This window comes from Thamnophis sirtalis, unplaced genomic scaffold (assembly GCF_051295495.1).
Source record: "Thamnophis sirtalis isolate CommonGarterSnake01/CBP01778 unplaced genomic scaffold, rThaSir2_p1.2 scaffold_5, whole genome shotgun sequence".
NCBI lineage: Eukaryota > Metazoa > Chordata > Lepidosauria > Squamata > Natricidae > Thamnophis > Thamnophis sirtalis.
In genome coordinates, this window is record NW_028261385.1 from 132,560,467 (window position 1) to 132,582,420 (window position 21,954).

The 21,954-nt window shown below is 38.5% G+C and overlaps 1 protein-coding gene across 1 annotated transcript in view; it reads right to left on the bottom strand.

Annotated features, from left to right (window-relative positions):
* Positions 1-1,042: 1,042 nt before the first annotated feature.
* Positions 1,043-21,954, bottom strand: part of FOXO1 (forkhead box O1) — a 53,416-nt gene continuing 32,504 nt past the window's right edge. The window contains exons 2-3 of the mRNA XM_014061809.2: positions 5,231-6,583; positions 1,043-3,994 (exon numbers count right to left, since the gene is read on the bottom strand). Of these exons, the coding sequence (XP_013917284.2) occupies positions 5,240-6,583 (1,344 nt within the window). The 3' untranslated portion in view covers positions 1,043-3,994; positions 5,231-5,239. The remainder of the gene's footprint in view (positions 3,995-5,230; positions 6,584-21,954) is intronic.

Consider the following 21,954-nt stretch of genomic DNA (forward strand, 5'->3'; position numbering starts at 1 on the left):
AGTCTTAAAGTTGCCAAGTTTGGGAACCACTGTCCTATGACAATGAAAGGGCAGTATTGATGCACCCCAAAAGAAAGGGAGGTGAAAGAGTTGCCAAAAAGAGTGTCTCATTATTTTCCATGGTGATTTGCTATTATGATATGAATACTGCAGAGACATATATACAGAAGTTTTAAAAGAAGTCCTATGTTAGCCATTGGCTTTGGGAGAGGAGGTGTTTTTATTAGTGATAAATGGTACTTTCCCATTCCACTAATTACTGTTAGTGCTTTTCGGTGGTTTTTTAAAAAACCCTTAGCATATTTTCCCCTTAAACTGCAAAGGAGAATGGTTTTGAAATCTCAGTTTACGTATATCTTACAGTGGCACTAAACCCAATTTCCTGGTTTAAATGCCGTGGGGAGGATAATTTAGAAAAAGGAAGTCTGTTCTGCTGCAGAATATACCAGAGGAGAAGTGAACAGACTTTAAGTCAACAACTCAATGTCCATGGGAACAACTTGCTACCTCTATTTAGGCATCTTAAACTTCTCTTTTTTTTCCAAGCACAGCTACAGCAGTGGCACTTTTTGGAATAAGGACACCAAATTAATGTAGACCAAGATTCCAGCTGTAGAAGTTGGTAACGCCGTTAAAATAAAATCTACAGTGGCATCATTTTATTGCTGGCTTTTGGTTGTGGGTGGTAAATGTTACAGCCTGAAACAAGTGTTTGTTGAGAAAGTTAGCAGATAAGGAACACAAATAATCCCATACATAACTGAGTGAATGCAGAATTGGGAATCAGAGCCAGGGGATTTATTTGGGTGCAAATAGGGCCACAGGCAATGACTTCCTAAACCAAATCATACCCCCTCAATCTCAGGTCCCCATATATTAAAAAGGAAAATAGTATTTATTTATTTTATAAAATATATTATATTTCCAATAAAAAAAATGCCCAAGTAGTTGTTTTAAAAAGCCTCTTCTCGTGATAATTCTGTAAAGACAGATTAGAAAGATTTTTAAATGCCTTTGCATTTCTGAATGAGTACAAACAATAACAAATAAACAGAATCCTTTATCAGCATACAGATAGCATATGAAGGACAAGATCATTAAAGTAATGCATATACATGTACGGGTTTATACAAAGGATTATTTTCTGTTTGGAAAAACATCAGGCACTTTTCCGCAAATATCCAAAAGGTAGTCTGAAGTGTTCAGCAATCAAATTGCCTTCTCTTTACAAATCGCAAAAATGATCTGAAATATTTGGATGTCAACATGTTGGTGAGGGAGATACAAGGGAAACCAAAGTGGAGGATGAGTCTTTTTATAATAGATCTAGTTATAATGCAGTTACATTTTCTCTGTTATCTTAAACCACATCATTAATTTCAGACCATATAAAGCACAAAATCATTTTCTTGAAATATTAATTATAAATTAATAAGCCTGAACTTTTCCTCTTATGATCTTAAGAATGTTTAAAAGTTGTAGCAACTAATTCATTGGAACAAGTGCAAATTTAAGATTGCAATCCTGAGACATGCTTGCTAGGATGTCACACCCACTGAATGGTCAGAATTATATCACAGCAAGCATGTGCAGAATTGCACTGTAAGACTTTTAAGGAACTGGTCCATATTAATAATCATCTCTTTTTTTTAAAAAAATGCTGTTGAGTTGTCACCATTCAACATTATAACATTAGCTTATCATTTCATAGAACTTGTCAGTTTATCAAAGCAGAGATCTCATTAATGCAGTTATTAATACATAATTAGAAAACAATACATTAAATTGGAACAGTTCTATTACATATTTCTTTTACAGACTGAGACAGAGAGTAGCCTGGCTGCTTGGAAAAGCAACTGACACAATTCACAAAGCCATCATTTGCTATTATTTAAAATTACAGAATATAAAGATATATGCAAAAACATGTATGATCAATCTTCACATTGATTTTTATAACACCACACTCCATTGCTTTTTTAATTTCCCTGTCCTCCTGCCCTGTAACAGCATTACTGGGCATTGGGTCCAGGTAACGCTAATTGTCAGTTGTTTTAAATGAGCAGAGGTGTTTTTTAACTGGGCAAGCAATATTCAACTAATATTCATACTGAATTGAAACATACACAGAGACATGAAAATATTTAACAGTCTTTCCCAGGATTCTTTGCCAGCATTATTAGAATATTCTTAGGTTATAATATGCTCATGGAAACATTCTCCTCTTAAGGGTATTCTGGTAGTAGTTAACATATATGCCTGCAGCTGTACACCTTGTGGTATTATATGAAAATAAGATCTTCAAACAATACCTTGTATGTGTCTTCCATGAGACAAGTGCAATTGAACCACATGATATATTGAATCATTGGAGGAGGGTTAAACCTTAAATGTCCCTCCGGGGCTCACCTAATGTCCACTAAATCATCCATGGCTATTCCTCATGACCTCACTCTCCAAAACATTGAAACAAAATGATTTGGCAATTTTGAGGGGCCAGTCTCCCTGCCTTTTCCTCAGGTGCCCCTGAAATCTACTTCAGAGAATTGAAAATTAAATTTGCTAGGATTTAAAGACTTTTTTTGAATAAATATTTTCTTTGCTTGGATTTTGGAGGGAAGAGATTCAATATCATATAAAAGAAAGATGCACCACACGGCTATTATATCAAAGAGACATAACATATAGCTCACAATTTCAATGATATTTATATTTATTTATATATTGCAAGCCTGCTCTTATCAATCTAAGAGTAAAATATTGGAACTTTTCTTGATCATTGTAAGATGTTGAAGCCAATGGTCGGTAAACCCCAGCAAAACTATTGTTACATTATTATGATCAAGATTTATTTCTACAAAATACATTATTACATCATAATTAGCGTAAACCAGTTTCTAGCTGTATGATCTCTTCAAATCAAAATAGGAGGCAGTAATAAAAAAGAAATGAGGGACCATGCAATTAAAAAAGGTAAATTAAAATGGATTATTAAAGAAAATATTAACACAAATGCCTAATAATCTTTATAAAACTTCATAAAATAAATACAAATACGATCTGTATGTACAAAGTATTTAACAACATTTAAGACTTTTGGACAGTCAATATAGTACTAAGAATACAGATCATCTTCATGCCAGATAAAAACCAGACATTTTTTATGTAAAAACCTTCTCTTATAAATCTTACAGAGTGCTAATAAAAATTCTCTCCTCTTATATTGTTAAAATACTGTGTATAAAATATGCTGAATGTTTTTAAAATATTGGATTCTGCATATTTTTAAGAAGCTTGTAAAACAGCTAATGTAAGAAAATAGTTATAGATGTATTACAAATTTTATGTTTTATTAATAAAATTAATCAATCTGGAACTCTATAATATATCTACTCCATATGCAAACAAAGCTTCTCAATATACTCTCTAATGTAGAAATCTGAATACCAAAACTTTGGTTGGGTTATACTCAATGGTTTGTCGCATATAAAATTTACAGCAACTTTAATTCGCCAAAAGAAAATTGATCAAGCTGTTCACCATGTTCCATGATTTTAATTAAATCTAATATGTTTTTGCAGAAACAAAGTTTACTTCCACAACTTATTCTATACACCATTTTGCCCATACTGCTGCCATGTTAGCAGGGATTATGGGATTTGAAATTTAATACATCTGGAAGCCACCTATTTGGGGAAAGCTGCAGCATAAAGTCAAGTATCTTCTGGTTTTCTATGACATAGTAGTGAGTTTGGCACTTCCAAATAAAGACACTTCCAATGGCACATTCCTTACTTACAGCAGCGAATAATCTGGCAGCAAACATTTTGTACAAAAAAAAGAGAGAGAGAGAAAGAGAGATCTGCAGCCAAGACTGACAAGAGAAAAAAAAATTCTACAAGAAATTGCGAAGAAGATGAAGAACATCTTTGGACGTCTTTATGCATATGCAGTTCTTGTAGTCAGAGATGTCTGAAGCACTTTAAACTGTAGCCTAGGATAATAGAAAGAAAACATAAAATGATAAAAGGCATTCTTGATTGATCTATATAAAAATGCATTTATGAATGACTTTTTTCATCAGCATCTGGCAAACTACACTACTTTGACATAAGTCTGTCGGGGGGGGACATTGAGGTATCTGCCTTAAAAACTGGTGGTGTTGACTTTCCAGTGGTTTTACTCAAAACAGGTAAAAAGATAATGCTATATTTGACTTCGCATGGTAGCTTGCTCTTTGATGTCTGCTGTTGCTGCTCTTCTGTGATACTTTGCTTAAGATCACATAGTGCGATTCATCATCTAGATACTTTCAAAATGTAATTCCACCCCATCCTTTCATCATATAACAATATGCAAGAATGTCCTACCAAAACCATTCATCTTTAGAAAACTGAGAATGAAAAGCATGACGGTAATTTCAAAATGAAGTCATTAAAATGCCTAGATGAATGGTAAAATAAGTATTCCTTTCTCTTCCATTTTTTGTTGCCCTTTCCACTCATTATTTATTGGCCAAATTGCACCTAAATGTATTCTACACTACTAAACCTTTATCATAGCATTTTATTACTATTAAAATTCAAGTTTTCTGTTTCGAGAAAACTAATGTATCTCATATCTCATAAGATAGCTTTTTAATAACTTCTATAATGATTTTTGAAGTACAGGTAGTCCTTGACTTACAACCACAACTGAGCCCAAAATTTCCATTGCTAAGGAAGTTGGTTATTAAGTGGGTTTTGTCCCATCTTTCAACCTTCCTTGTTACCGTTGTTATGCAAATCACTGCAATTGTTAAATTAGTAGCAGAATTGTAAAGTGAATCTAACTTCCCCATTGACTTTGCTGGTCAGAAGTTCACAAAAAGTGATCCCGTGATTTTGGGACACTGCAACTGTTATAAATATGAGTCCGTTGCCAAGTGTCCCAATTTTAATCACATAACCATGGAGATGTTGCAAGTGTGAAAAAGTCCCAAGTCACCTTGTTGTTGTTATAACTTTGAATGGTCAGTAAATGAAAGATTGTAAGTCAAGGATTATCTCTCTGGATTTATAAATCATCAAGGCAAAGTAATCAACTTTCTGATCCAGAATAAGAGAATTTATATGCAGCTTTTCATTCTAATGGAAGAGACTATCCCAAGTTCAATTTTTCCCTTGTATTATTGCTTTAAGATAATGAATGTATTGCAACATAGTCATAAAATAACAAAAAGAGAACTAACCTTCTAGTCTTATCCTGACACCCAGCTGTGTGTTGTCGTTTTAACACCGTGTGGCAAACTTTGGTTAGGTAACACACTGTCAAAGTTAAAATCTAACGTTTCCCCATCCATCAGATCATTACGGATTATTGATTCCATATCGCAGTCCAATCGTTCAATGAACATGTCATCTAAGTCACTAGGCAGCTTCTCCTGATGGAAAGAAACAATTCCCACTCTTCCATACCCATTACAGCTGTTCACCGTGGTGAAGGGGCTTATGCTATTCACTTGCATCGGGTGGCTCATGAGCCCCTGGACTGAGTTTTTTGCTGAGGTTGAATGAGTCATATTTGAACCATGAGACACAGCGCTAAGGGTGAGAGATAAAGTATGGCTGTTTATTACCGCTGTGGGTTGGACATGTCCTTGGTGAGAGTGAGCACTGGGGGCAATGATTTTGTTGTGGGGCTGCTGGTTGCCATATGGTGATATTGCAGAGTTAGAGACCATTAATATATTTTGTCCCAGCACTCGGCTACTAGCCTGGGAAACGTGAGTATCTACTGAGGCTAAGACGTCATTATGTGGTGGGGAATCAGAAGTAAGCAACTCCTTAAGAAGTCCTGGACAGTTATATTGGTTAATGGTTCCATAGCTCGATTTATTGTCCTGAATTGTCGGCATAGGCATCTGGGACAAAGAATTTATGCTAGGCTGAGCATAGCTGTACTTCCTGTAGTCTGCATTGGTTGAACCTATATTTGTATTGGATGATGTATATGAATAACCAGTAGATTGTTGCATCATGGTGGTAGGTGGCGATTGGGTAGACCCAGTCAATGATGCATTTGGAGACAAAAGATTGAGATTATCCAGTAGGTTTTCCATATTTTCGGAACTACTCATTTCAGAAAGGCTCGGCAGAGTGGAGGCCATTTTGGTTGCGGATGGAGGATAGACCATCGAATGCACGTCCCCTTCCGCGAGGTCATCTTGTTCTGGCAGAATTGGGGAAAGTCGTCCACTAATGGTACTAGCATTCGAACTGGCTCGAGGTCGAAAAGTACTCCAGTTATTATCAAAGTCATCATTGCTATGGTTGCTGGGGCTTGCTGGCCATTTCGAGAACTGTCCTCCTGGACTGTCGCCATTTCCATCTTGACCTGCCTGAAGAGCTGATTTTTTCTTTGCAGCTCTCCCTCTACTTTTTGCAAACTTGCTGCTGTTGTCCATGGAGGCAGCCCTTCTCCTGGGTGACTTGCCACTTTTTCCTCCTTCTGGATTAAGCATCCACCAAGAGCTTTTTCCTGTCCCTTCATTCTGTACTCTAATGAACTTGCTGTGCAAAGAGAGGTTGTGACGGATTGAGTTCTAAAAAAGGAAAATGTAAGAAAGATATTGAATTCCTCTGCCATGATAATATATCCTGGATTCCCCCACACACACAAACCCCCCCCCCACAAATCCATCAAGTCTATCAAATGAGAAATATAACAATATTAATAAAATAGTACCTCCACCTCCACATGCACACTTTTAAATTGTATTTCTATCAGCAACAAAACCTATCATACTTATAGGGTGAAAAGAGGATGAATCAAGGTCAGCAAATCACAGCAGTTGCCACACCAAATAATAACACTCTTCATTATTAGAATCAATAGGATTCTCAGTAGTTGTCAGGAAGCACTACGCACATGCAGGAAGCCACACCTGCTCCATCTGAAAATTACCATAGATTATCAAATGTCTGGAAACTAGACTTTCAGCCAGAGTGCTACGTTAAAAAGCCCTCCTCATGGGAGCATAGCTGGAGAGAGAAAAAAACCAGGATCTGCTAAGCTGGATTTTTTTTTCCCCACAAAGAGGAACTGGAAAATCTGGATTCATCAATAATTCCATCCCGTCAGTTCAAAGACAAACTTCTCAGGAAGCAGACTAGACTAATGCAAATGCAGAGAAAGGAGGAGGAGGAGGAGAAGGAGGAGAGGCTGCCCAGAGGAATCAAACAACACAGAACAGTGCAGATGGCACCTGGCTGCAAAAGGGTTAAACCCACTACAATTTCTTCACTTGCCAGTTGACTAGCTGAACAGAGAGCTGTTTTACCTCTGCTAAGAGAGCGGAAAGCCAACAGTCCATTCCTACTAAGCCATTCATCTCCTGGCCTATGAGAAACAGGGAAAGGGCTCAGGACCGCAGAAAGTACACAAGCCTTGTCCCAGCACTCCCGGGCATGTCTTTCTATTAGTAGAAGTCTTAGAAGGGACTGGAATCAGGTGGGTTGGCAGCAAAGGCACAGATAGCTATCACAGTGCCCAAACAAGCTTGGTGTCATTCATCATGTTCGGGACTCGTTCGAGTCCAGGCCCACACTCACAAGAGCCACACAGAATATCACCACCAAACATCCACAAAGAAAACAGACAAAAACACAAACTGATGAGGAGGCACGACCGAGGACCAGAAGCCAGACTGCAAATGCACAATTAGCCTCTTTAAACCCCTCCTATCCTTACATGAAACACAAACCCCCAAACAATCAGAACACACCTCCACTCAATCAGGACACACCTCCACCCAATCAGGACACAGCCAAGCTCCCACCCAATCAGTTCAAACCCCCACTGGCAATTAAAAGGAAGAAAGCCGAGATCTCACATTGCTCCTGGAAGCACCAAGCCTGAAGTAGCCTGAAGATGACGAATGAGACTTCGTCGAAACGTCGCCAAGACATCTCCAATTTTACGCGGGAGAAAACCCGAATAACTAGAGACCTATATATACATATACATATACAGGTGAAACTCAAAAAATTAGAATATCGTGCAAAAGTTCATTTATTTCAGTAATGCAACTTAAAAGGTGAAACTAATATATGAGATAAGACTCATTACATGCAAAGCAAGATAGTTCAAGCCATGATTTGTCATAATTGTGATGATTATGGCGTACAGCTCATGAAAACCCCAAATCCACCATCTCAGAAAATAAGAATATTACATGCAATCAATAAAACAAGGATTGTACATAGAGCAATATCGGACTTCTAAAAAGTATAAGCATGCATATGTACTCAGTACTTGGTTTGGGCCCCTTTTGCAGCAATTAGTGCCTCAGTGCGGCGTGGCATGGAAGCTATCAGCCTGTGGCACTGCTGGGGTGTTATGGAAGACCAGGATGCTTCAATAGCAGCCTTCAGCTCTTCTGCATTGTTCAGTCTCATGTCTCTCATCTTTCTCTTGGCAATGCCCCATAGATTCTCTATGGGGTTCAGGTCAGGCGAGTTTGCTGGCCAATCAAGCACAGTAATCCCACAGTCATTGAACCAGGTTTTGGTGCTTTTGGCAGTGTGGACAGCTGGGAAATGAAATCAGCATCCCCATAAAGCTCGTCTGCGGAAGGAAGCATGAAGTGCTCCAAAATCTCCTGGTAGACGGCTGCGTTGACCTTGGTCTTAATGAAGCACAGTGGTCGAAAGTCCTGTTGCTCAGTGCTCTTTTCTGATGAGAGCAACTTTTGCCAAAAGCACCAAAAACTGGTTCAATGACCATGGGATTACTGTGCTTGATTGGCCTCTCCATTCTTCTTCCATACTCTGGGTCCTTGGTTTCCAAATGGGATGCAAAAGTTGCTCTCCTCAGAAAAGAGGACTTTATATATACGTATATATATTCGTAGATTTTCACGGGTGTAGGTATGCTGGTCTTGTTGTATTCGGGTCTTTTCCCATGAAAGATTGAGATTGTCTTGGCAACATTTCGGCGAGGTCTCACTCGCCATCAAACAGCAGCCTGAAGATGGCGAGTGAGACCTTGCCGAAACATTGCCAAGACAATCTCAATCTTACACAGGAAAAGACTCGAATACAACAAGACCAGCACATACATACATACATACATACATACATACATACATACATACATTATAAATGCTGGGAAGAATATTAGACGCCACTTTATTATAACTTTTGTCATTTTTTTCCCTTTTCTTGCACTTTTTTCTTTTTTTTTTGTCTTTTTCCTCCTTTACTTTATATGAGCTCGTGTTAGTTTGACCTTTTTGTTTAAAAAGTATGTATGTGTATGTACCTATGCATAAGATTAGAATAGGATAATAAGATAAAACCAGAATAAAAGTATTCAGATTTCATTTGAGCAAGTATGGCAAGCCCATTAGAAATATTAGGGGAATATATGGTTGTCAATTTATAATTTGCTCTGAATCCCCCTTTTTGCAAGATGCAAGTGTGTGTGTGTGTGTGTGTGTGCATAAGATATAGGTTAAAGGCCAAATTAGTGTGTGTTTTGTACTGGGGGGGGGATTTTGTGGCTTTGTGTCAAGGGAGCAGAAACCTGACCTCTTTCCCTACTTTCTTGCACTTCACCTTCCTTGTCTGGTTCACATTTGATAGTGCAATTAGACAGCAATTAGACTGTTTAAAGAAGTTAGTGAGAAATGGGGTGTGTGTGGTGTCAATTTTTACCTTCCTCCTTTGCATGCACTTTTTCGGGTGAGAAGTACGACACTTCCTCTGTTTCATAATTGAAGGGGGGGGGAAATACACTGTTGTTCTACATGTCTGTTTTATCTTGTATGATGTTTCTAGCCAAGGCTTCTGTAAACTTGCTTCATTCACCCAATGTCAACTCCAGAAATGATCACTTTCTAATTCGAACCATCATCTTCTGAGCTAATGTAAATTCCTACTTCCTACTTCAGTATACAGTATTCCTACTGAAAATAACTTCAAGAGGGACTGGCAGAATAATAGTACTACACCTTCACTCTGGCAATATCAACAGCTAAGAACTTTTGAAGCAACTTTAGATAATTCAGTGTGAGAAGAACACGAGGCTGGAAAACCTTACAAAAAACACAACACTCTGGATTGTTCAGACTAAAATCCACTAACACATTCCAAAAAGAATTCGATACCAGAGATGTTTTCTGGCCATCATATATCCCACCTTACCAAAGCTTAAAATATGTTTACGCTGAAAATGTAAATTCTGTGTGCAGACCTATTTGTGCAAATTATTCACTCCATCCATAAAAGAATCATTTAGTATTTTGCAGAAACTGCAGAGGCCTCCTTAGTCATCAAAAAGTTACAATCTAGTATTCTTATACAAAGGACATCCAAGGTCACTTTTGGAGTAGCTAAGCCATCTCCGAATTTTGCCAACAACAACAGAAGTTCCAAACAGGAAAAAGTTTGCAGCAGAGTGCCTGTTACATAAATTCCTGTTTTTCACAAGCCGGGGGGAGATTAAAGAAACTACAGTATGATTTACTACTTGGAAAAAAGTGTGGAAGAGAAATAAGTATTGCAAAAATATTTAGCATAGTTATTGATGTTGTGTCTACAAATCTTTGCCAAACACAGACATGACTTGATAATGGTACAATTTTAAACACTGGAACTTGGCAACTGGGACACCAAGTGCAGTGACTGAATTTAGAGTCTGTCCCTTATGCCTAGAAAGAACATGAGCAACACTGAAAATGAAAGGTGGCGTTTTTTTCTAAACTAAGCAGGAGTTTCACTTCAAAGTACGTGCCTCAACTCAGTGTGTCAAATTTTATTGCTCTATTTCTTGGCAGGATTCATTGCAAGTTCACCCACGATAAATCTTCAATGGAGTCACCAGGTTTCTCTCTAACTTTGCAAACTTAACACTGGAAGTATTTCTGCATGAAGGCATAATTATTCTATTGCTACTTTCATAGATCTTTGTTTCTATTCCCCGATCCCCCCACTACATTTGGAAGATGATCTGTGTGACCCTTTTTCCTCCTGCCAAGCTTAGAAATAAATGCAACAGGTAGGATATAACTGAGGCAAATCAGTGTCCTTTCCAGTCAACCAAGCAGAAAATCAAGACTACTAGCAACCTGTATCCATCCTCCTCCTTACAGCAACTCCTGAGGTAATAAAATTCCCCTTGTGCCCCTCTACAAAGAGAAAGGGGAAATTTAAATTTTTAGCCCACATTTCAAGTCCATGCTATGGGTATCTGGCTAGTTAGGATACACAGAAAGACAGATCTTAGGCTTTTGGTATAATGGAAAGTTGTTTATCCATCAAGACTTTCTGCAAATAAATCCCCATTGAATCTGTGATGAAGGCATAACAGAATTATGGTCTATTTTCCAACACTTATAGGTCACACTGTAGAACAGTGTATGGAAGCAGAGCAGTGGTGGGTTTCGAAATTTTTTAGAACCTCTTCTGTAGGTGTGTCCTGCTTTGTGGGAGTGGCTTGCCAGCCATGTGACCGGGTGGGAGTGGCTTGCCGTCCATGTGACTGGGTAGGCGTGGCCAACTTGTAAAATGTGGGGAAACTCACTTAACAACGCTCTTGCTTAGCAACCAAAATGTTGGCTCAGAAACTCTGGCATTTGATGCATGCAAGTCTTAAAGCTGTCAAGTTACAAGACTCTTGCACCCATAATCCTTCAGGGGAAAAAAACCCCAGGGGTGTTCAAACTTGACAGCTTTAAGACTTGTGGACTTCAACTCCCAGAATTCCTCCTCCAGTCATGTTGGCTCAGGAACTCTGACAATGAAGTGTGCAATTCTTAAAGCTGTCAAGTTACAAGACCCTTGCACCCCTAACCCTTTAGGGGAAAAAACCCAGGGGTGTTCAAACTTGACAGCTTTAAGATTTATGAACTTCAACTCCCATAATTCCTCCTCTGGCTCTTCATTTTGATGATGTGCGGACGGGCGGGGGGAGGGAGCTGGAACCAGTTCTAAATGGCACTGTAGGTTTGTGGAACCTCTTCTATAGAAGAGGTTAGAACTGGCAGGAACCCACCCCTGTAGCAGAGAGAACATAATTGAACAATTGGTCACAGCCAACTCGCTGCAGTCAACTCACCGTGGTCAACTTGCCACAGTCAATTCAACAAATACAAAAGTTAAATTAATTTCAACAGAAACGTGGCCAATAATAATAAAGTCAATCCAGAAATATAAGAGTTACAATAATTTCGACGAAAATGTGGTCATCAATAATAAAAGTAGCTGAATGAAACAGTTAATACAGTGTTGAATTATCCCATGGCGAATTGGCCATGGGGAGTTGTCCTAGACCCCAGAGAGATAGCAAGGCCTTGCTTAAATCCAGACATTTGGATATGCGACACAGAAGAATTTGATAGCAATAGCAGTTAGAGTTATATACCGCTTCATAGGGCTTTCAGCCCTCTCTAAGCGGTTTACAGAGTCAGCATATCGCCCCCAACAATCCGGGTCCTCATTTTACCCACCTCGGAAGGATGGAAGGCTGAGTCAACCCTGAGCCGGTGAGATTTGAACAGCCGAACTGCAGAACTGCAGTCAGCTGAAGTAGCCTGCAGTGCTGCATTTAACCACTGCATTTAACCACTGCAACCCCCTCCCCCAAACCCCCACATGCCAGGCATTTATTGAGATTGTGAAATGGACGAGAAGGATTAAATTGAGTTCAAGGCTCCACTTTGCAAATCAAGCTGCACTGTTGTTGGTTTTTTACAGGAATTGAAAACTCAGGGGTCTCCAACCTTGGCAACTTTAAGACTTGTGGACTTCAACTCCCAGACTTCCTCAGGCAGCAAGCTGCCTGAGGAAGTCTGGGAGTTGAAGTCCACAAGTCTTAAAGTTGCCAAGGTTGGAGAGGCCCTGCCCTATAACATTGCCTGTAAAATCTGCTAGAAAGTGCTGAGTTTAAATAATGGAACTGCCCAGGCAACTATTTTCCTGAATGGGAAAATGCCTCTGTCTGATCTTTGTACAACTCCAATGCCACAAAGTGCAACTGAATCAGGGAATGAGAGACAAGATTTATCACTATTTACATCCTTTTCAAATATTATTCTGTGGTGGCACAGTGGTTAGGATGCAGCACTGCAGGGCTAACTCACTGCTCACTCCAGGAGTTCAATTCTGAGCAGCTCAAGGTTGACTCAGCCTTCCATCCTTCCGAGGTCGATAAAATGAGGACCCAGTTTGTTGGGGGCAATAGGGGCTAACTCTGTAAACCACTTAGGGCTGTTAAACACTGTGAAGCAGTATATAAATCTAAGTGCTATTGCTGTTCATTTGAGTAATAGTTATTGTTTTGCTGTTAGCAATTTGCTACCAAATGTTTGTGGGACTTGAAGCATACTGTATCCTGATCAATGTTTCCAGATCACTAAATCACATATGTTAATTTTCCATCTACTGTTCATTCAGAAGCCCACTTATGTCCATCCACAGCAAAGCTAGCATCTACTTCTTGTTACCGGAAATATGTGTATAGGAGGAGATGCTCCGAAATTTGGAAGCCGAGAGCTCCACAGAGATAAATCTGACCCAGTGAGGTCCCTGTGGCTTAATACAGGTTGTTGATTTCTAATGACTATTAGCAGCCGGAAACCAGTGGTCTGATCCTCACCAATCTTTTGAATAAGTAATCAGCAAGCAGTTGGGACACCAGATTGTTGGGCTTCCTGCCTTAACAGCAGCAGGAAACCAATGATCCATTTCCTGCCGGCCAGCTGATCGTGCTGATTAGTTGGCCGGCAGGAAAAGCAAACCAAGTTCCTAAGATTCCAGGAGGTCACACTTTTGGTGGTTTAGGACTGACTATGACCTCTAGATCATAGCTTGTCCATCCACAATATATTGGCATTTCAAAGTTTCAGTTAAACCTGAAAGTCTTCTCCATTTCCAGCTATAGTACCATCTATGGGGAAAGACATTGCTATTCTATCAAAAAAAGATAAGGAATGTCTGCTTAGGCGTGAATGTAGTAGGTTTTTTTTATAATGGTATTACAATATCACTTACTTGTTAAATCTTTCATACTCCATTTAAAATCTATTTGAGGCATTTTAAAAGAAACAAGCTTGAATCCAATCACTCACAATAACTATATAACCAAATTAGCCCATTTAGAAATCAAGAATTTCTAAAGTTATGTGCATCGTCAAACTATGGGAAAGCTTATGTAAATGTTAGTTTTGAAGAGTTTCTAATGTTGATGGATTTAATTAGAGGCTTATCAAAATTATTTAGCAAAAAAATCATGGATATATTGATATGCATATAATGGTAGTAAAATGTTCTGATTTTTTCCTGTATTTCAGGATTTGGTAACTGTTTTCTGATATAACCATTCTGATACATAGAAAAGAGTTTTCAGGGGATATTTAAAATTAGAAAGTTATATTAGTGATCTTTTGTACTGCTTTTTTCAGAGGACAATTCACTTTGTCAAGATTTCAGGTGATGTCTTTAATACACTAATATTTTTTGAAATCAGTTATGAACCACATCTCTGGGGAATTGAACATCTGTTTCATTAGCTATTGTGCACCCTATTTATAGCAGAATTGAGATTACACAGAAATTACAAAGCATCTCAGAAAGTGTGTTTGTCTATGTTTGTGTATGTGTCTATGAATCAACGAAATAAAACCTTAGCTGCTCATTTCTTAATTTTCTATCTGTTTCAATATATTGTTTACATTCTGGTTTTTGGGTTTGGTCTTAGAAAATAAAGGAAAGTGAAATGTACAGTGTAAATGGATTTTTTTAAAAAATATCACACGTAGATTTAAAAAGAAGAAATTTAAACTCAAGGTAGCAAGAAGCGGCACAAAATCTTACTTAGTAAAAAGTCAAATCATAGAAGTGTTCTTAAAAGAACTCAATTACTGCATTCAAATAATATATTTCTCCTGGTTTAATTAAAATATTTTCTGAGCATCATAGAATACACTGTGCTTTGTACAATCAGGCACACAATTTTTATAACATGCTAAGCCACGAAAACAAAATAGCCTTTCCCCTTCAAAGCTAACAAACTTTCAGCTCATTCTCATGTTTCCTTGCTGTAATACAAAGACACCCCACTGATATATCCTCACAAGGTTGCCTCTATCTTACTGAACAGCCAGGCTAAAATTGGCGTAAAATGTTGTGGTCCAAAAAGTAATGTTTTCCCTCATAAAATGACACGAAACCATGAACATTCTAAAGCACACAGAGAAACAGTTGTGGGGAACATGTTCAGGCTCAACAATCTGCTTGGTTCCAATTGACCAAGAAGATCAGCTATGACACCATCACCTCCTATATGGTTCCTGGTCTCGGCATCTTCATGGACATTTTTGCTTTGGCTACAGGAGAGACAGGATACTTCCTGCAAGTGGCCTAATTCCTCTTCTTTTAGGAAGAGTGGATATGAGAATATTGATCTCATGGAGGAACATAGACAGTCTTCCTTTTTTAGTAGCCAAAATAAAAATAAACCTAGGACGAAGCTTTTGAGAAAGAAAAGTAGAACCTCAAAAGTATTGTTCTTAAAAATTTCTAAAGGGCTGCTGAATTTAGGAGGGGTAGGTTGCACCATCCCAAATACCGACACAATCAGAAGGCTGGGAGAGATGTCAAAAAAACAAACAAACCCACAGCTTGTGGCAGGCCTACAAGTGCTAATGTTGCAGCATGGACAATATTGTGCTGATTTTGGCTGCTGGAACTAGAGCTCCTCAGGAAACAGCTGAACAGCCTATGCTTGTTCACTAGGCAAACCTACCTGACAAAATCATTCCAGCCACAATTGGCACAGGCACTAGCGTTGACCAGAAGCAGTGACCTAACCTCGACCATAAAGACACAAACCAGGACACAAGTAGTTTTCTCTGAGTAGATCCTATAATTTATCAAGCTGTTTTGGTCCTCTGTGGGATTAAGGAGAGAGCAAAGAAAGCAGATGGGGGATCGGGGGCTCTAATAACTAATGTTGAAGGTAAGAACCGTGTCTTTATTATCATCCCTGAGCCTCTGATCGGCGAGAAAGAGGAATCAGAACTACTCTCCTGATCATCTACGTACGCACCCAAGGTCTAAGGAACAGAGCAGTTCTTGAAGACACTTGAGAGGACAATATTCCGATCGCTAGAACTATTGGAATATTGAACATCCCATTGTTTTCATCCCCCATAGAAAACCACCCCATTCCCTGGACCAGTGTTTCTCAACCTTGTCAACTTGAAGATGTCTGGACTTCAACTCCCAGAATGCATTCGCTGGCTGGGGAATTCTGGGAGTTGAAGTCCAGACATCTTCAAGTTGACAAGGTTGAGAAACGCTGCCCTGGACAGTCTGCTTTCTTGCCACAATAAGAATAAGGTAAGAAAAAACAGTGACGTAATAAAAACGAAAGCTCAAACCTGAAACCCGTCCCACGACACATATGAACAATTTGCTGGTAGTTTGTTTTCCTACCCAGTGACTAAGGCTGGCAGGAAGGAGAAAGGTAGCCGGGAATCCAGCTATCACTGCTCCAAGGTTACACCCTCTGAGTGAGAGGGCAGCAGTTATTGCTGAGGTACAATAAAACGAAGCAGCAGAAGGAACCCTTTTCATACTGACCTACTTTCTTCTCAACTCAAAGATGTGAGGAAAGAGCCCTTAGCCAGCTATATTGTGTAACTGCCAGGTTTTGACCTGGTTTGAGTGGAAAACTCAAATCACGGGCATTTTTCACATTCGTGCCCTCCTGGTATTTCAGCCTCTGGATCCTGGTATTTTACTATTATATTTTTATAATGTTTTTCAAATACAGGTAAGCCCTTGATGTTCGACCACAATTGAGCCCAAAATTTCTGTTACTAAGCAAGGTAGTTGTTAAGTGAATTTTGCCCAAGTTTTATTATTTTTCTTGCCACAGTGGTTTTCTCCATTGACTTTGCTTGTCGGAAGGTGCCAAAGGTGATTTCATGACCCCGGGACACTGCAACCGTCCTAAGCACATGGCACCTGCAAAGCACCTGAATTTTGATCACGTGACCACAGGGATGCTACAACGGTAGTAAGTGTGGAAAAACGCTCATAAGTCCCTTTTTTTCCAGGGCCTTTGCAACTTTCAACAATCACTAAATGAATGGTTGTAAGTCAAGGACTACCTGTATCTATTGCTATTACGAGCAGTTCTCCTTTAAATACAGATCAGAATTGTCCATTAAGAAGATCTCTTGCAATCTGTCATATAGGTGGATTCAGGAAAGTCCTTTGAATTGGGAAATCTCCAGGACAAATAAAGACAAAATGATGGATTTGATAAGTTAAAAGTAGAATCATCATGCATTTCCTGGAAAGTAATGAAAAGCCAACATAGTTTGGGAAATAAGTACTTTGTTTAACCCCAAAGACAGGAATCCCTAAGTTCAAGATGCTCCCTTCCTGGAATACCAGAATATTGTAAACTGGATTATTAGAAAGCCAAAATATATCCCAAAGTGAGGCTCCTCCAGGGGTGGGTTTCTCGCCCCATTCCAACCGGTTCAGTTGGAACGGGGCCGGCGTCGTCGTGCACGTGCGCGGTGCACGCATGCGTACTAGCGTCTGCGCGACACTCTAGCTGCTCCTGGATGATCGCGCAGGCGCTGTATGCGTCCTGCGCATGCATGGAAGCGCAGAACTCATCAAAACCGGGTAAGGACCGCGGGCAGGCGCGCCCTTCGCTGTTCCCGGAAGTTACTTACTTCCGGGTTCGGCAACCAACCGGTTCGCAGGGACTGCCGCGAACCGGTTGAAACCCACCCCTGGGCTCCTCCAAGAAAACTACATGGACGTGTCCACAAAGTCATCAAGCATCTTATGTGATTAGAAAGGAAGATTAAATAGAAAAAGGGATATAAAATTTTAAAAAAATATTTCCTGTCTTGTCAATCAGAGTTGCCAATGGCCATTAAAATCAGTCCTGGAGATTTCCCAATCCAATAAATGCATGCTTGTAACCCATCTTGTGAATCATGACTATGAATGAATGAATGGGAAAAAAACCACACACACACACACACACAAACAAGAAAATTGATTAAATTAATGATTAATAATTAAAAGTGCCTGTAAAATAAAGCACCATTGCCTGTACATGCAGTGCCTTATTTTTGCAAGCATGAATTACAGATTATGACAGGTAATTTTGGGGAGAGGAAAGGAAAAACCAATGTATTCTCACTGTTTTCTTTTTCATTGTTTATTTTATTGTCCTTTTATTTTACTTCTGTTTCATTTATTATTATTATTATTTTCATTTCTTGCTTTTTATTGTTGTAAACTGCCTAGAGTAATCCTATGGTGAGATAGGCAGCAAACACACACACACACACACACACACACACACATTTTCATTGTGAGTCACACTTCTTTTATCAGTACATATCATAAACATTGAAGTCTGGCCTATATGTTTTTAATTGATACCTACAGTATCAATAAATCCAACATTTATTAGAATTACAGATATTTAGGTATCAAAGGAAACAGTTGTTGGAATCGGTGATGAAAGCTGTCATTTAATAGTCCCCCTAGGCCACCTAAACACTTTTGAAAGGTCACTGTTTAAAAGCCATCTGAGCTGACAATAAAACGCCGCCAACTCCTTTAGCTTATATTTTGTTCCTATTTAGTATTTCCTGCAACTTCAGAATCATACAACAGGAATGACAGGGCCCTAAGCCAAGAACCTCCATTGTTTTTAATGGAGGCACTCAAGAATTGGCATAACAGGCTGGAAATGACAATGGAAGTGGAACTGGCCAGGCATCCATTCACACTGCCTTCACCCGCTCTTTGTCTCCCCTTCCCCTCACAGGATGAGTTTTGCTCAGAAATTCCAGTACTGTATTACAAATACCAAGGGGGGAAAACATGCCATGCACACTATATATTGAGAAAGACAAATAGCCTGTTACATTTGTATTCCACCCAACCTCCAAGGAACTCAGTGCAGCCTTTTGAAAGTTTCCTGCAGTGCCACAAACACTAGCTTCAAGTTTATGAATGAGGCAGGCAGCTACTGAGATCAAAAGACACGCAAACGGGCCCAGAGGGATTTATCAAGGCAACATGCACCAGACTCTAAAGTTCTGCTTAGCATAAGTAGTTTCTAACTGCATGGGCATGGTGTGATTCTACACAAAGAATTTATTTCACTGCTGGCAAAACAGTCCAATATCCCAACTTTCATTCTGCTGCTCAGAACAATTCTACTTTTTAACATTTCTGCAAGACGTTTTCTTTTAAAGAGAGGTTTGTCCAGGTTCCTAGTATTTATTTGTTTACACATAAACATGCTAGGTATGTAATTTGTTTGCCTTTCAGAATGTTTGTTTTTCTTCAAGTTACTGTCAATCTTGTCATAGTTTCATTCCAGACTATTTTGAGCAGTTAAAAGGAAATACTCACCATTTGTGCAGTGCTATTGATAAATTGCAATTCATCAATAGAGTGCCTTGTGATTCATTTAAGCACTTTTTACATTCTGAACTTAATTATCTTACGGAATTCTCCCCTTGCAAAATTCCTCAACTGTGAAACACTCAACAAATATTTCTCTTCTCTGTTCTCTTTATCATTCCCTGATTTTATTTTTTTTAATAATCCCTGAAACAGAGAACACAGCCCCAAAATGTTTGCCAGCACAAGACTTAAAAACAAAGAGAAAAAAAGGAAACACGGTAAGCATGTGCAGTTTCACATTTTAAACTTACAGTACTTACATCATTGTAGCTCCTTTCTCATAATCACACTGTAGCTACAAGATTTAAAACTTTGCTTCTGCCAATGCTAAACATCCATACTTTTTTTTTAGAGTGATCTTATTCCTAATAATGCACATTAAAAATGTGTCGTCCCCCCTCTCTACATACATACAAGCACACACAAACACACACACAGGTTCATAAATAAGAAAATAACTGTTTTTATACAACAGATTCAATACACTTAGGGAAAAAACAGTAGGCTTTTCTTGAATTAAATGTCTTTACATCAAAAGGTACATAGATAACATTGTTTAATGTTAACATTGTTTAAAGGCCAACTCTGTTGACCTAAAATTGAATGTTCCAATTCCTGTTCCATTGTTGCTGCAAATTACTGATACCTACCTGGAAAAAAAATATTTATGTCTATTTAATAAAAGTTGGGCTTAAAATTTTCCAAAACTATTTACAATAAGAGTTTTGTATGCTCCTGGTGCAAGTCCAAACTGTATAATTAAGGAATATTTTAATTATGTACTCTGCCATTCCACACTTTTAGCCCCACAAACATTCTTTAATTGAAAATCAACTAATCTAAGATATTAACACTATTTCTTTAACCACGAATTTTCTCCAACACTCTTCCCCAAAAGATTTAACTGAAATTCTCAAAACAGTTATCTGATAGATATATTTACTTGGGAAGTAATATTGTTTTATTGTAGAAAATATGATGGCATATAAAATAAATGTATATGACTGGCTAACTACTATTTATCTACGTTCGCAGGAGTGAATGAAAAGAAAAACACAGACCATCAGTCCAGTATCCCTATACCAATTCAGCTACTGATGCAAAATTCTGAGGTATCACTTTTTGAGTAGTTATCTGGGGAACAAGGAAGGTTTGGACTCAGTCCCTGAAATGCCAGGAGATGCTGTTTGCTAAATGTTTTATAAAACTTTTGATCTGGCAGGGCCTTCTTGTAAAATGCCAGTGCAAACATAAGCTGTAACTTCAAATATGAAGGATCATCCAGACTTAATGCTATCACTGACATTATTTGGACTTGCATGTTATTCAGGCTATGCTGCTAGATGACTAAACTCTCAAGATAATTCAGATATTCTTACTATGTAGTCTTCCTCTATAACAACGAGAATGCCAAGAATAAAAAATAAAATGGACAGCATAGCACTGAAGTCAGTCTACTTACATACAGTAAGGTGTGCTATTTTCTAAGAATCCAATTTGCTAATTAAAAAAGAATGGAAACATTTCTATCCAGTATGTTTTTAATTAAACAGATTGGTTGACTGACTGAGTGACTTGTAGGTTATGTTCTCTCAAACTGATGTTGATTCTTAATGACCGCATACATATTTTCTCCTCTTTCCTTCTATCTTTGCCAGTCTTACAGCCTTCTGCAGTGACTGAGTCACATGAGGAAATCACTAACAAATTCATAGTACCTGGCAGCTATTTATGGCCTTAGAGTCAAGAATTAATCTCTCTGTTCTCTAATTTCATATTCAACCACTGAGGAATGGATTTTGCATTGGTCATCTTGAAATGGAATTGACTTAGAAGTTGTTAATTATCAAATTAATAGATGGACTTTAGTAGAAGTGCTTTTGTCATGCTAGTGTTATCACAGTCAATGTAGTAATATAATCTCTCCCTCTCTTTCTTTCCCTTTCATGGACTCTGTGCAGTCATAAGGAACTACTGATCAAAAAATTGGATTGATGAGATTATACCCAAAAGAAACTTCATGTTTTCTAAATGACACAGGCAGTAATTGTTTCTCCTTAAATCTCATTGGAAAAGCTACCACATCCTCAACATGGTATGCAAAACAACTGATGTCATCCATTAGTCCTCCTACCCAATAAGTAAAAGGAAAAAAGAAAAGAATCTTTCCTATTCACTCACTTGGTGGTAACACAACAGCTCTGAATATACTGCATACTGTGGGGAGAAATTTTGGGTAGTAAAAGCACAATCAAGGCCATTTTAATTCTCAGATATTTCTTAGTCTACTGTTGAATTCAAAGCAAATACTTTCTGGGATCTTCTTAATCCAGGTTAAAGTCAGAGTGAGTCTGAAACCTGTGTAAAATGGGCTCTGTATGAGATTGAAACTGGGGCTTCTGTGTCAGCGCAATTAGCAGATGAAGAATCAACTCCATGTGAAGGTTAAAATTAA